This window comes from Pimephales promelas, chromosome 21 (assembly GCF_988280905.1).
Source record: "Pimephales promelas chromosome 21, fPimPro1.hap1.1, whole genome shotgun sequence".
In the NCBI taxonomy this organism is placed as follows: domain Eukaryota; kingdom Metazoa; phylum Chordata; class Actinopteri; order Cypriniformes; family Leuciscidae; genus Pimephales; species Pimephales promelas.
In genome coordinates this window covers 11,607,087-11,621,177 of record NC_142789.1, presented here as the reverse complement: position 1 = coordinate 11,621,177, position 14,091 = coordinate 11,607,087, and the positions used below count along the sequence as shown (strand labels likewise).

General features: G+C 38.6%; 1 protein-coding gene across 1 annotated transcript in view; it reads left to right on the top strand.

Moving 5' to 3' along the window:
* The window catches only part of grin3bb (glutamate receptor, ionotropic, N-methyl-D-aspartate 3Bb), a 148,868-nt gene that overhangs the window by 107,079 nt on the left and 27,698 nt on the right, over nt 1-14,091 (top strand). The window contains exons 3-5 of the mRNA XM_039655952.2: nt 1,957-3,049; nt 5,929-6,074; nt 8,302-8,417. Coding sequence (XP_039511886.1) covers nt 1,957-3,049; nt 5,929-6,074; nt 8,302-8,417 — 1,355 coding nt within the window. The remainder of the gene's footprint in view (nt 1-1,956; nt 3,050-5,928; nt 6,075-8,301; nt 8,418-14,091) is intronic.

Here is a 14,091-nt window from a genome sequence, read left to right as displayed (position 1 = left end):
CTGAAAATCTGCCAACCAGACCCAAACATGCTGCATAATACCGGACAATTGCGAGGGCATAGCTGCAGGAGTGTGATACATAGCTCAGCAGCTTGTGCAAGATTTTGGCCACATTGTAATACAATAAAAGTAAATAACTTTTTTTTTTTATCAATATTTTGCATTTGCATGCATTTTTCTTACATTGACGAGTTTAGTGAGTGAGAAGATAGTTATTAGTCAAAGTGTGGCATTATCCCGCATATGCCAGTACCCGAGTCCTGTGGATGACTTTACTGTGAAATAACAATTAGATTCAATGATTGTTATCTTCCTATATTTTGCTAATTGCCATATTGGTCAATACCTATTATATACAAAGCATTGGGTAGTGCTTTGGTTGGATTAAAACTAATATTCATGTGTATTGTTGAAATCTCTTATTAATTCTAGTGAATCAGTTCAGATTGTTCATGTAAATTAACCAATTGAAATATGTCACAGGCTTTGCTTCACATAAGTTCTGTGCTGCATTTTAGGACTTCTTTTTATAGTCAAATATTTATTTAAATGGTGCTGTTTATTAATATGATCATATATATATATATATATATATATATATATATATAATAAAGGCAGGTTACTTGTAGTGAGCAACCTTTTGTTAGTAGCTTATAGTGTAGATATTTTTTCCCAAAAAAGTAGCTTGATTTTAGATTAACTACTTTAAATTGATTCACAAGTTCACACGCACAAATAAACAGATAGAGTAACAGAGTAGGCTTATTTAGTGTGTTGTCCGAGGGGAGGGCTCTGAGCTCAGAATTTGTCTCAAATCCAGAGGGATAGGAAGCAGTGGAGAGTTACGAGTCGGGGTGGCGGAGGGATGCAGAAAATTGTCGAGGAACATAGGTGAGTCAGCTACGTATATGGGCCTCCTCTTGTTCTGAATGGATAGATCATTTTAACATGTTCCTACTGAACTTTGTTAATAAAACATAATTTTGCAGCATTTTCTAAGTAGCTTCACCTACAATGAACGCTTGGATTAATAGAAGTAATATTTCTCTATCAGTTCCAATATCTTTTCCCATCTTACCTCACAATAGCCCCTCTCTTCTCAATATATAAAAGATCAGAAAAGAGCAGAGACAAAGACAGCTTTCAAGTATATAACAACATGTTCTCTTAATTGAGCTGAAAGACACATGCTGTAAATTAGATGTCCTTTAGATACACACTGTCAGTCATTGGCGGGCTAAGATGGGCCATTTGCTTTCTGTGGCAGGTAGAACTATGGATAAATGTTGTGAGCCAAATTATATATTAAGCTTTTCTCCTCAGTTTTTCATTAACCAGCACAGCATTTGTCAAATGTCATATCTATTATTTATGACTCCAGACATTAATCTACAAGCTCAATGTCAAGACATTTCCTTAAGTGACCCGACTTGTGCAACAGAGCAGCAGCTGCCGACTGAGCGGCTGTAATTCTGAAGAGTGGAAGGGGGTTTCACAATTAAATATATTGCTCTTTGAAAGCAACATCTGTAGTTTATGGTGTGACAGATGCCAGACCGTGTCAGTCATCCAGCTAGCCAATCCCTCTCCCAGGTCTTCCCGCTCTGCCGCAGATATTTACTGTCTGCTTTGCTGTTGGAGAGGATAAAGCAAGCTTAACCTGTGTTTGATCCTGTTACCACATCTCTAGTTGTGAACAAGAGTCTTTGTCTGGGATCCCCCTGAGTAATTTTTTCAGGCCTGATTAGCTTGGGCCCATTAGCTTGTGCTGATCATAAGCATTTTTGTTTATTGATGGTCATTCGAACTTACAATTCAGACTCGAAAGATTCCCATGAGCAAAGATGGTAGCTTTCAGGTTACATAATTCCAGAGCCAAGCAACTCGGCATAAATAGGAATGCTAACAAATAGTTAGTGTTCTCATAATTTGACACTTGTATTCTTTTCCCCTCAGGTTCCTCTCTAATACGTCCTTTGTAGGGTTGACTGGCCCCGTCAGCGTTCAACGCAACCTTTCTCGTGTACACACCTCTCAGAGGGTCCACATTTGGAGTCTGCGGCGGGATGCCATCGGTCAGCCCACTTGGGTGACTGTTGGCAGCTGGGAAGGCGGTAGGTTGGATGTAGAGGAGCAGGGATTGTGGCAAGGGTCATCCCCTCGGCAGCGCACAGAGGGCCAGTTGGGCAGGGAAGGTCGTAGATGGCGGGCTGGCTTTCCTGTCTTGGGGAGTCGCGTGCGTGTGGTCACTCTGGTGGAGCACCCGTTCGTGTTCACTCGAGAGGTAGATGAGGATGGGAACTGTCCCGCTGGGCAATACTGTCTGGATGCAGGGACAAACAGCTCGGTAACCCTGGACCACTTGTATTCCGAGCGGGCTCAAGGCAACAGCAGCTTCTTGCCACCGGATTACAGCAAGTGTTGCTATGGATACTGCATTGATCTACTGGAGAAGCTGGCAGAAGACATGAACTTCAAGTTTGACCTGTACATAGTTGGCGACGGAAAATATGGTGCACTCAAGGGTGGGCAGTGGACGGGGCTGGTGGGCGACCTGCTGAGCGGGGTTGCCGATATGGCTGTCACCAGCTTCAGCATCAATTCGGCTCGCAGTAAAGTGATTGACTTTACCAGTCCATTTTTTTCAACAAGTTTGGGAATACTGGTGCGCAGTAAAGACACAGCTGCACCTATTGGAGCATTCATGTGGCCATTGCACTGGTCTATGTGGATGGGCATCTTTGTAGCACTGCATATTACAGCGCTCTTCCTCACCCTCTACGAATGGAAGAGTCCCTTCGGCATGACGCCTCATGGACGTAACCGTGTGAAGGTCTTCTCCTATTCCTCAGCCCTCAACCTCTGCTACGCCATCCTCTTTGGCCGAACAGTCTCTAGTAAGACGCCCAAGTGTTGGACTGGACGTTTTCTGATGAACCTGTGGGCCATATTTTGCTTGCTGGTTTTGTCCAGTTACACAGCAAATCTGGCTGCAGTCATGGTTGGGGAAAAGACCTTTGAAGAGCTCTCTGGAGTACATGATGCCAAGGTAAGATCTTTTGAGACACTTTGGCATATAGTAGAGATGCACGATTCTGGATTTTTTTGAGATTCTTGCTTTATTAGTTTAAACAGATGTAATTTAGCAGAGACAAAATGTTAATTGCTACAGTATATTTAGATAATATAATTGTTTTAGTGGTTTGACCGAATGATTCACTAATATGCAGATAAAGAGTTACTTGTTTAATTGCTGGATGAATCAGGAAATTTAAACAAATCTCATGAATGAACGATTCAATGAAAAAAAATCTATTTTTTAACAGTCATTTGTCGCCACCTTCTGGTGTAATGATGTAATCAATACAATCTTTATTTGAAGATTCAAGTTTGCTACCGTAGACGTCAGTGTTTATATCCAAACTATAAACTTGTATCCCAGTACTTCAATGATAATATGAATTATAGCATATACATTTTTATACTGTGTGGTTGAAACTTTTTGTGAAGCTATTTCATACCTACAAATGATAACTGCTCTCTCTGGGTCAGCGGCAGGGCCAAAGCAGATACGAGCGTACTTAGACACAGCCTAATCGTTGTCATTTAGAAATAAGATTGTGTGGATGTTTGAATCTGGATCACAAACTTTTAACAATTAATCGTGCAGCTCTAGTGCATACTGTATTTATAACCTCCATAGAACAAAGTTGCTATAATTTAGTCTATATTTGAAGAGGTAATGTTATTGTTTTTTTTTTTTTTTAACAACAAGGTCATCTACCTTAAAGGTGCAGTATGTAATATTGACAGCTAGTTGGCGAAATGAGTACTGCAGTCCAAATTCTAAATATTGGAAAGAGTTGTTTCCCCCACCAGAATCAATGGTCATGCTGGTTGGCAGTTTGAGGAAAAGCAAAAGGATCAAGCGCAATTGACAATAGAGGCGAGCAGACTTGTAAGTTTATGAGTTGATTTATTCTCGTTTTTAATATTTTTAGATCTCCATGAATATATTTGACCCTTGGATCTCTGACCCAGTTTGATTGGTCTCCATGGCTGCAATATGCTGTATTTTTGCCAACTGGCAACCCCAAAATACTAGGGCTGGGTATCGATTCACATTTCAATTTCGATTCGATTTCGATTCGCAAGCTCTCAGTTCGATTCGATTCTCGATTCGATTTTCGATTCTCGATTCCTGATTTGATTCTCGATTCAACTATAATGAAGATGTAATAAAAATCCTGTATTTATAATTTATAAAAAAGAACAGTGGGCATAAGTTTACTAGTATACAAGAAAATTAAGAGCCATAAACCTATATATAAAACACTTTTTATTTTAGGTACACTAAATGCATACAAAGACTAGACAGGATTTTGATGCAATATGCAAAAAAAGAGTCGCACAGTCGCACAGAACAGTCGCACAGCTTGATCAAACAGTATCATGTTATTTTATGTTTAAGATAGATAAATATATAAATATTTAGACATTTTTTACATTGATCTTACCTAAATGTTAATGTATTTTTTTTGTTAAGAGTTTATGTATAGAAGCTTGATTTCAATCTTTGAATTAAATTGAAAAAAGTAGCACAAATAAATACAATAGAATAAAGACAAAAATTAAGAGACATTTTGGGGTAGTTTTTTGGGTATGTCAGATATACTACAGAAACTGAATAAAGTAATCCAATGTAAAATAACACTGGATAGTCTTTTTAGTCCAGACTGAATAAAATACAAAGGCTATTAATTCTGATTGCTTACAATTAATACTATATTCTGTTGTTATGACAACAGAATTAATGACTGACACAAATGGCTGCGTTCACTTTAAGAACTAGTGTGCGAATCCATTACTGTTTCATTAACTTTCTGTTTCATTGCCGACTGTCTTTACGAGGTTACTCACCAAGACCAGAGTTTTGACATAATGTTGCGTGTTAAAGCGATGTAATCCAGGGATAAAACTTTTGTTTCTGGCGAGCTGTTTGTGAGGCGGATTTAGGCTGTGCACGCAGTGAAAGAAATCTCTGAGAGTGCGCGAGCACGGGATCGGGATGGTTTAACATTGCTTGAGCAAATAAATGATAAATGTTAGTTACGATCATAGGTCACGATGCAATGCTGGCCCGATTGTGCAAGTGAATATTCCGTCATGTCCCGACTCCTGAACGCGTGTGTGTATCGACAGCTGCAGCGCTTGCCTAGTGCAGAGAGACGAGAAGATGCAGCACCGCGTCCGCGAGCCCTTTATATGGAAAAAAATCGATTCGTGGCCGTTGAGAATCGATTTTGAATCGACCACATTTTAAAAAACGATTAATCGAAAAATCGATTTTTTTGCCCAGCCCTACAAAATACTATTGGGTAATTGGCAATGTGCCGTATCGCACAGAACAAAACAAAAACACACATTCCGACAAGGAATGCACATAACAAAGTAGAATAACTGGCTGTTGCGCTGTTTTTCAGAAAATCCATGTGAACTTAGCGTGTTTCCTAAATATCTGCAAGCATATTATGGTATTTTTACGCTTTAGAACAGTGAAAAAAATTACATACAGCACCTTTAAAGACTTTAGTGTAAACATAACATGTATCCTGAAGTTTAGTCCTACGTGCTTCTGTTACAGTGCCTGGCATGTCAAGTTGATGAAAAACTAACGAGTGTTGACATTTACGGGTGGTCTCAGTTTTAAAATCAGTCGAGCATGGCGCTGACAATGCTAATGTCATGGGTGCTATGCTATTCCTTGGGAATGCATGAACTGATAAAATGGATACTTTGAATGCAATTTAAATCACTGTCTGACAAATTAATTGATTTAATGTAAATAAAGTAAAATTGCATTTATCATGATATCACCCTGTAGAGCAAGCTAAAACAGTGCACTATAATCTAAGACTTGTTTTTCAGCTTCATCACCCATCTCAGGGATTCCGATTTGGCACTGTTCGGGAAAGCAGTGCAGAGGATTACATGAAAAAGAGTTTTCCTGAGATGCACGAGTATATGCGGAAATTCAATGAGCCCACCACACCTGATGGGGTCGCCACTCTCAAGTAAGAGACAAATTCACCCAACAGAATACACTCATCTAGCAGACGGCAGCAAAGCTGTGTCTGAAACCGCTCACTCGTTCACTCATTCACTAATCCCTATATAGTGTATGGCATTTGAGTGCACTATATCTGCAAGGAGCGAACGAGATGAAGTGAGTGAATTCTGACGCTGACGTTTACACTGTGCGTCGGAGAGTTGGAGCTGTCGCAGTAAAGGCTTCGTCACGCGTACTGATAAAACTCCCTTTATCTTACATTACCTACTTTATAAAATAATATTAACAACAATAACAATCATAATGACTTTATTTTGTAATTATATACCTCCATGCCAGCTTTGTAGTTTCATCGACTGAAATTGTAACTCTCACGTTCACAGATGACGTGTCGTCGAGCGCCCTCCGGCGACCGTTATTATATTCAAATGAATATGCTTCTTAACGACGATTAACGGATATTTTTCAAATCCTCAACTGGATGTAATGTAATCTCTGGTTTAAACTTGCTCGCGCCGCACTTTCATGCGCGCTCAGTTCTCTCCGCATTGGATTGTGGGAAATAGGGCTTCAGCAAGTGTACATCGAATGTACACTCGAATTCAGAGAGGATTGTGGGTAAAAGTAGTGAATGAATGTAGGGAATGATGTCGTTCACTCAGAATTCGGACACCACTACAAAATGGCCGACAAGTGCACTATATAGTGGATAGGGAGCGATTTCAGACACAGCTCAAGTTCTCCTGGTGTAGTCATACCGCCAAACACTATTAGTACAAAGAGAAATTTACAACACATGGAGAAAAAAAAAAACTGTGCATAGTTATCAATAATTCAAACAGCAGTTGCACCCTGTTCATTACAATACAAATGCTGAATCTCAAGTCTTTTCTATTTCAGTCCTCCCTTAGTGACTGGTTGACAATACCAGAGGTGTCAATATCTCGGCCAAATAAATTCAATTTTTTGAAAAATGCTGTCATTAAAATGAGGTGTTTGCCTGAAGCATTTTTTTTCTCTCAGCATATTTGAGTCTAAGTTCTGAGATTCCCTCTCACTGCTGCTCGCCAGGCGAGCGGTTTGTTGTTTCCTGCCAGCTGCAGTGACACAGTCTGTCTCACACATACCAAATTCTGTGAGTGTGCTTTTGTTTGTTTATTTATTTAAATATTGATTTATTTTGGGGCTATATGAAAAAAAATAGAGGAGAACTATGATAGAAAAAGAAGGAGGAGAATTAAAAATTCTTATGTGATTTTTATCTAAAGCTTAATTAACAAGTTTGAAAGCAACCACATAAATGGATTTTTTTTTCTAGCCTAGTTTGCACTCGCACTAGAGATGAATTTAGAACAGCAGGAATATTAACATTTTGAGAGTCAGCGCAACTCACTTCCTTCCATAATTCCTTAGTAAAGGTTTGAGTCTGTATGACAGATGGCAGAATTAAGCCTGAAATCATGGCATAGAAGTTGCTTCATTTAATATTTGGATGTATCATTCGGAATGTAATTGGAAGAAAAACTTAAAAGAGACAAACGCCTTCAAAAGAGTCAAAGATCCATGAAGTATTTAAATTGGCTGAAAACACTTTAATCCTTTTTTCATTTTGAGAAGAGGATCAGAGGTATCAGTGACCATATGTATCGCAATGAACCAGCAAAGCAATTCATTTCTGAAATATTTGATTTTCAAATTTATGCCACAGTATGTCTGTATTTGCCCTTTGATGGTGTTTATAAGCAGTATTATTTGTAGGTCTACTCTAGATTTAGAAAAAATAATATTTTAAAAGAATATACTGGTAAAATGTTAAAAGATTTTTGATATTCCAGATTGGGATAACACAGATTGGAATAAAATGTGTGGGAAAAGAAATGTTCTTATCAACCAAAAGTGCTACTAAATATGTTTAATTTCAAATTCCCTGCAAGCTGAATTTTTTTGATAAATGACATCTTTTTCTTAATCATTAAATTAAGTATGGGTGGACCGCTGCCCTTAAGGTGTCACAATCCATTAAAAGTCCTTTTCGGGCTCTATTCAGCTCGCATGTGGTTTAGGGAATAGCTGCTGATTTATGGACGCCACTGCAGTTTATGAACATTTAGCTCAGACAAATGATGTCTATGTTCCATTTGCACCGGAATCATACTGTGCATGTTTAATGAGAGTGTGTGCTTGCCTGTGTGTGTAGTTTTGTAGCCCCCCCCTCTTTTTATGTTGTGAAGGACAGATCCGCCTCAACTTGATGCTTTTATCATGGACAAAGCCCTGCTGGACTATGAGGTATCCATTGATGCCGACTGCAAGCTGCTGACAGTTGGCAAACCCTTTGCTATAGAAGGTAAGCAGAATGTACCGGTCAAACTATTTTACTGGACACATTGGGCAGTTTAGTGTGTAACATTAAAGAGATAACTCACCCTAATCACCTTTATGTTGTTCCAAACCTTTCTTTCTTAGTGTTCTCAGAATCTTAAAGATTCGTTTTAAAGGAGTAGTTCACTTTAAAAAAAAAACATTTGCTGATAACTGATATCGATGTCATTCTTTCTTCAGTCGAAAAGAAATTAAGGTTTTTGATGAAAACATTCCAGGATTTTTCTCCATATAATGGACTTCAATGGGAACCAAACGGTTCAAGGTCCAAAAGACAGTTTCAGTGCAAACTGCAAATTGTTCAAAGGGCTTTAAACGATTTCAGACGATGAATAAGGGTATTATCAAGCAAAACGATTGCTCATTTAAAAAAATAAAAAAATAACCAAGTTTGGTAACACTTTATAATAACTACACACTAATAATCATTAAGCATGAGCAAACAGTTAATTCATCATTCATAAAGCATTAAAGGGATAGTTTACTTTGACATTATAAAGCATTAAAGGGATAGTTCACTTTGAAATTAATTTTTGATATGTTTTAGCTTACCTCAAGGCCATCCAAGATGTAGGTGTCTTTGTTTCCACAGTATTTTCAATTTTGACATTTTTCAGTCAAACCGTTGTTGTCTGTCAGTCATACACTGGAGGCTAAGGGGGTCCACCAAAAAGCATGCACAGAGAAGTCAAAATTAAACATGATTTAATGACTCATAAATGTAAGTACACATTGATGGCCTAAGACACGAAACGAGCGTTTTGTGTGAGAAAACGAACAGTATTTGTATCGTTTTTACCTCTTGTAATCATAGCCATGACAAAATGATCTGACGGCACGGGTGCTTCGGTCTGCGCATGCGCCGGAAGTGATCGCTTGCGCACCTACGTCACTCTTTGTTTATACAGAGATTTCGGAAGTTTTACCTTTCACTAAACATATTTAGATATACGGGAAACCGCAATGGAAGACGATTTCGGTATATCTAAATATGTTTAGTAAAAGGTAAAACTTCCGAAATCTCCGTGTAAATATTGAGTGATGTCACATGCACGCAAGCGATCACTTCCGGCGTAACATTGAACTGATTCAGTTCGGTTCAGTTGGACATTGCACAACTGATTCAGATCACTTGGACGTCACTGTGATTACACGAGGTAAAAACGATATAAATACTGTTCGTTTTCTCACAAAAAACGCTCGTTTCGTGTCTTAGGCCATCAATGTGTACTTACATTTATGAGTCATTAAATCATGTTTAATTTTGACTTCTCTGTGCATGCTTTTTGGTGGACCCCCTTAGCCTCCAGTGTATGACTGATAGACAACAACGGTTTGACTGAAAAATGTCAAAATTGATGCCCTTGAGGTAAGCTAAAACATATCAAAAATTAATTTCAAAGTGAACAATCCCTTTAATAGACATTAATAAGCAGTTTATTAATACAGCTATAAATGCTTTTTTCTCGATTTAAAAGCATATCTATAATTTATTTAATAATTGTATTTTCATCCTTTATTAATGATCATTTTATCATTTCTAAATGAAGAATTGCATTTTTTATAAACCAGTTATTTAAGAGTTGTCAGTGGTTCATAAGATCACTTAGAACGTGTAAGTAAATGATTAATAAACTATTTAAATGTACATTCACACATCTTATTATTCAGACATATAGTGATGGTTACTTAGTGTGTTAATAAATGCTTTATTAGCATGTATTTATATAATTCAGGGTTAATTTGGGTACTTTTAAAGCATATAGTAGTGGTTAGTTAACTATGTTTGTGAGCTCATCTAAAGTGAGGACTATTCATGCCTTATAAAGCATTTATAAAGGAGATTTAAAGGCTGTTAAACATTTTTATGTTCTGGATCACTGTTTTATTAAGTTTGAAGCCATTAAAAGTCTTAAATGGCTTAAATTGAATACGACAAGTTTATATGTATATTATAATTTCAAGAGGTCTTAAATTTGGGACAGAAAAACAGGAAAAGTGAAATGGCCAAATGTGATTGATTTTTAAAGAGTAACTAAACCCTAAACCAACTTTGTTTAGTTAATGATCTGTAAGAATGGATCTTTATTAATACCAGTCATTGATTCGAGTAACTTTTTTGACATTTGTGTGAACTGTGGCTACTGCAGTTGAATTTTCCTATTGGATGTTCCGCACTTCGTGACGTACGCAGGTTTCAGCTCACCACGCTCTTGGTACGAGCGGCAGAATAAAAACCAGCTTGTTTCGTCAAAACCACTGTAGCGAGTCAGGAGTTGGAATTGCGAGTATTGAAAACGATCAGGATAGTGTTTTAGCATCTATATCGTCCCCTCTATCTCCGCTGGGGTCTGCCCACTTTTTCAGCATTTTTCAAATATTGCCAGTGGGTGGAGTCAGGCTCTGACCAGGGGTTTAGTTACCCTTTAAAATTCAGAAGGCTATAATTTAATTAAGGGCACAATGTGTCGGAATTTTGTAATAAAATATCTAAAAATCATTTGCACAGAGTGATATTTCCTGCAGTTTTGTAGTATCCCAAAAGTCTCCAAAGATTTTTCAAAGAAATTCCAATTTTAAATAAGTGGACGTCCCGGAAAAAAATGCCGCCTTTTAATGATACAATATCTGTCGGTTTCCACTGTCCACTTCCTGTCTCTAGCGGCCAGTTGCAAGTCACTTCCATGTTGGATTCAAGTACGAGACTGGAAGGTTGCCGCTTAATTGGGCTGATGTACATAGAACGTCCGGATTGCGTTCATAATACACATATTCATACTATATAGAACGTACCTTTTTTTAGCAGTTGTGAAGTAATTACTTATTCTAAAAGAACCTACTCAAGAGAGTATGAGATAGATGCAGATATTGTCCTTTGTCTGTATCTATTCCTGCGCTTGGAACACTTCTGGGCTGCAACCTTTGGCAAATGTCGTCTGTGCTATTCGCTAATGTTGCTATTGCCTTATTGACAGCTGTCTGTAACTCGACAGATTACTGCATTGCAATTACGTTTAAATGATGACACGTAATTATTGTTTATTATAGTGAGCTAGACTGAAGATGGGTAAACAACTCACTCTCAAATTACAGTCAGTCATCAAATGGTTAGCCTAACTGTTCGTTGAACACAGAAATGCCATTTATGCAAAAATTTGAAAAAAAAAAAATGTTTTTGCAAAACACCTCAACACTTATCTTCCCGCAGGTAGTCTGCTCTGTTAGGCGCATGATTCATGATTCATGTTGGACTTCGTGTATTCTGTCAACTGATATGATGTCAGGAGCAGAGGGGCCAAATATGAATGTTTACAATGTTTACAAAAGTAATGGAAAATCCTATATTATATACACATACACAAACCCAATTCCAGAAAAGTTGGGACACTGTACAAATTGTGAGTAAAAAATCAATGAAATACAAATCTCATAAACTTATATTTTATTCACAATAGAATATAGATTAACATTATCAAATGTTGAAAGTGAGACATTTTGAAATGTCATGCCAAATATTGGCTCATTTTGGATTTCATGAGAGCTACACATTCCCAACAAGTTGGGACAGGTAGCAATATGAGGCCGGAAAAGTTAAATGTACATATAAGGAAAAGCTAGAGGACCAATTTGCAACTTATTAGGTCAATTGGCAACATGATTGGGTATAAAAAGAGCCTCTTAGAGTGGCAGTGTCTCTCAGAAGTCAAGATGGGCAGGATCACCGAACACAAAACGCACTTGGACAGAAGAGTGTACAGCCTGAGCGAACTCAAAACCACGTGCTCACCAAGAAAGAGTGTCAGAGCCCTGTAACCAAACTACGAATAAACAGACCGAAATGACAGAATAATGACATAGACATGACGAAATCTGCCATGTAATGTCATTCACTGAGCAAAATGGGTGTAATTAGAAATCTGGACTGCCATCAGGGAGTAGATACTGTGCTTGAGGGAAATAAAGAGAACAAAGACAAATTGGGCAGAAATATTCAAACTTTACATTTGCATATTTTAACAAATCCCCTACTGACAAGGGAAGAAAAAGTAAGAAGTCAACTTGGCACAGATGTCTCCTGCTGTCATGCATTTTAGTGGAGAAGCCAATTTAAATGCAAACCTGGGTTGTTTTCCTGAGCTGCCTATACAGGAAGCACAGCTCTTTCTAGGAGGAGGCGCTGAAAGGTGTGCTGTAGGAAAGAGAGAACATTGGGTAAAGTTGTGGTCCAGTTTTTAGTTTTTTTATTTCCTCAGATGGGCGTCTGGGCTAATTGAGCTCATGCCCCGCTCGAGTCGTGTTAATTAGCATATGCCTGTTGTCTCAGGTCTTGTGCTTGGTCATTTTCACTCGGCCCGTTTAATACCTCTGTAAACGTGCTGGACAATGTTATGCATGTTTTTAATGGATTAATAATAAGCACGGTCTCATGCATCAGCCATAATTTAACAGAGTGGTCTGGCCCTTCAGTTCTGCCTTTAAATGGTGCAAAATTATTTGTCACAGTCGTGAAATTGCTCAGAATTTATGACTGTAGAGAGACACAGAATATAAATCATTTCCCCCTTGTTTCACAGCGAAGATTTAAGCTATTCCCAGACAAAAATGCATGTTTGAGCTGTTTTAAGTGAAAGTAACTTGCACTGACCAGTACCACTGTTTTGTCACAAGATGCACACCAGTAATGTTTTTTTTTTTGTTTTTTTTCTAGGGCACATTTATAAAAGCTATTTAAAAACCATAAGGCCTAGTCCTGGCTTAGTCTAAGCTCTGTCTGTGAAACCAGGACTTAATCTTATACACTGCAAAAAAAGATTTTCTTAATCAGTATTATTGTCCTGTTCCCTTTCGAAGGGAACTCAACAATACGTCGAATGACGCTATGGGGAACGCCTCAGGCGTGACAGGTGTCTGAAATCAAATATCAACTCACAGTAATCAGGTTGACCGGCGACAGCCCGTGCATCATCAGCTTGAATGATGAGCGCGTCAATCTGGATGTATAAGAAGGGCGCCTTGAAACCGTGACAACATCTTTTCGTCTTCAGGGACTGTTTGTCTGTGTGATAGTATCAACGATTAAACGCGCAGAGACGTGGAGAAACACTTTGCGCGAGTGTGCCGACTTGTGTCCAGATATTTGACACCGGAGGATTCACACGATCTGTGCGTGTTCTGCCTGAGAGAAGAGCATTCGCGGGAAGCTCTCGAGGGAGTTTTTTGCGCGAACTGAGAGTTTTTCCTTTCAGAACTCTCTGCTCTCGTCTGACCCACTTCTCGAGGGAAGTGGGCGCGGCATCTGAACCCCGCGGTTCCGGTTCCCGCTCGGGCTGAGGCTCAGTGGCGGTTGAGCTCGTGGAGCTTTCAGATGGAGCTGGCAGATTATCGGGAGAGGGGCGTTAACCTCGCGGATGATCTACCAGCTGACGAGGGTGAGTTACAGATTAATGTTGAACATCTAAGAAGAGAGCGCTCTCTCTCTTTGGTGAATCTGTAACTGTTCTCTTTGGGCAGGGCAGGAGTTGGCTGTAATATATATATATATATATATATATATATATATATAGAAAAGGATGTCAGTTTGGTTGAGACCGAATCATTTCAGCCCTCCTGCCCAGTGTACGCTGAGCTGGTTGACATTA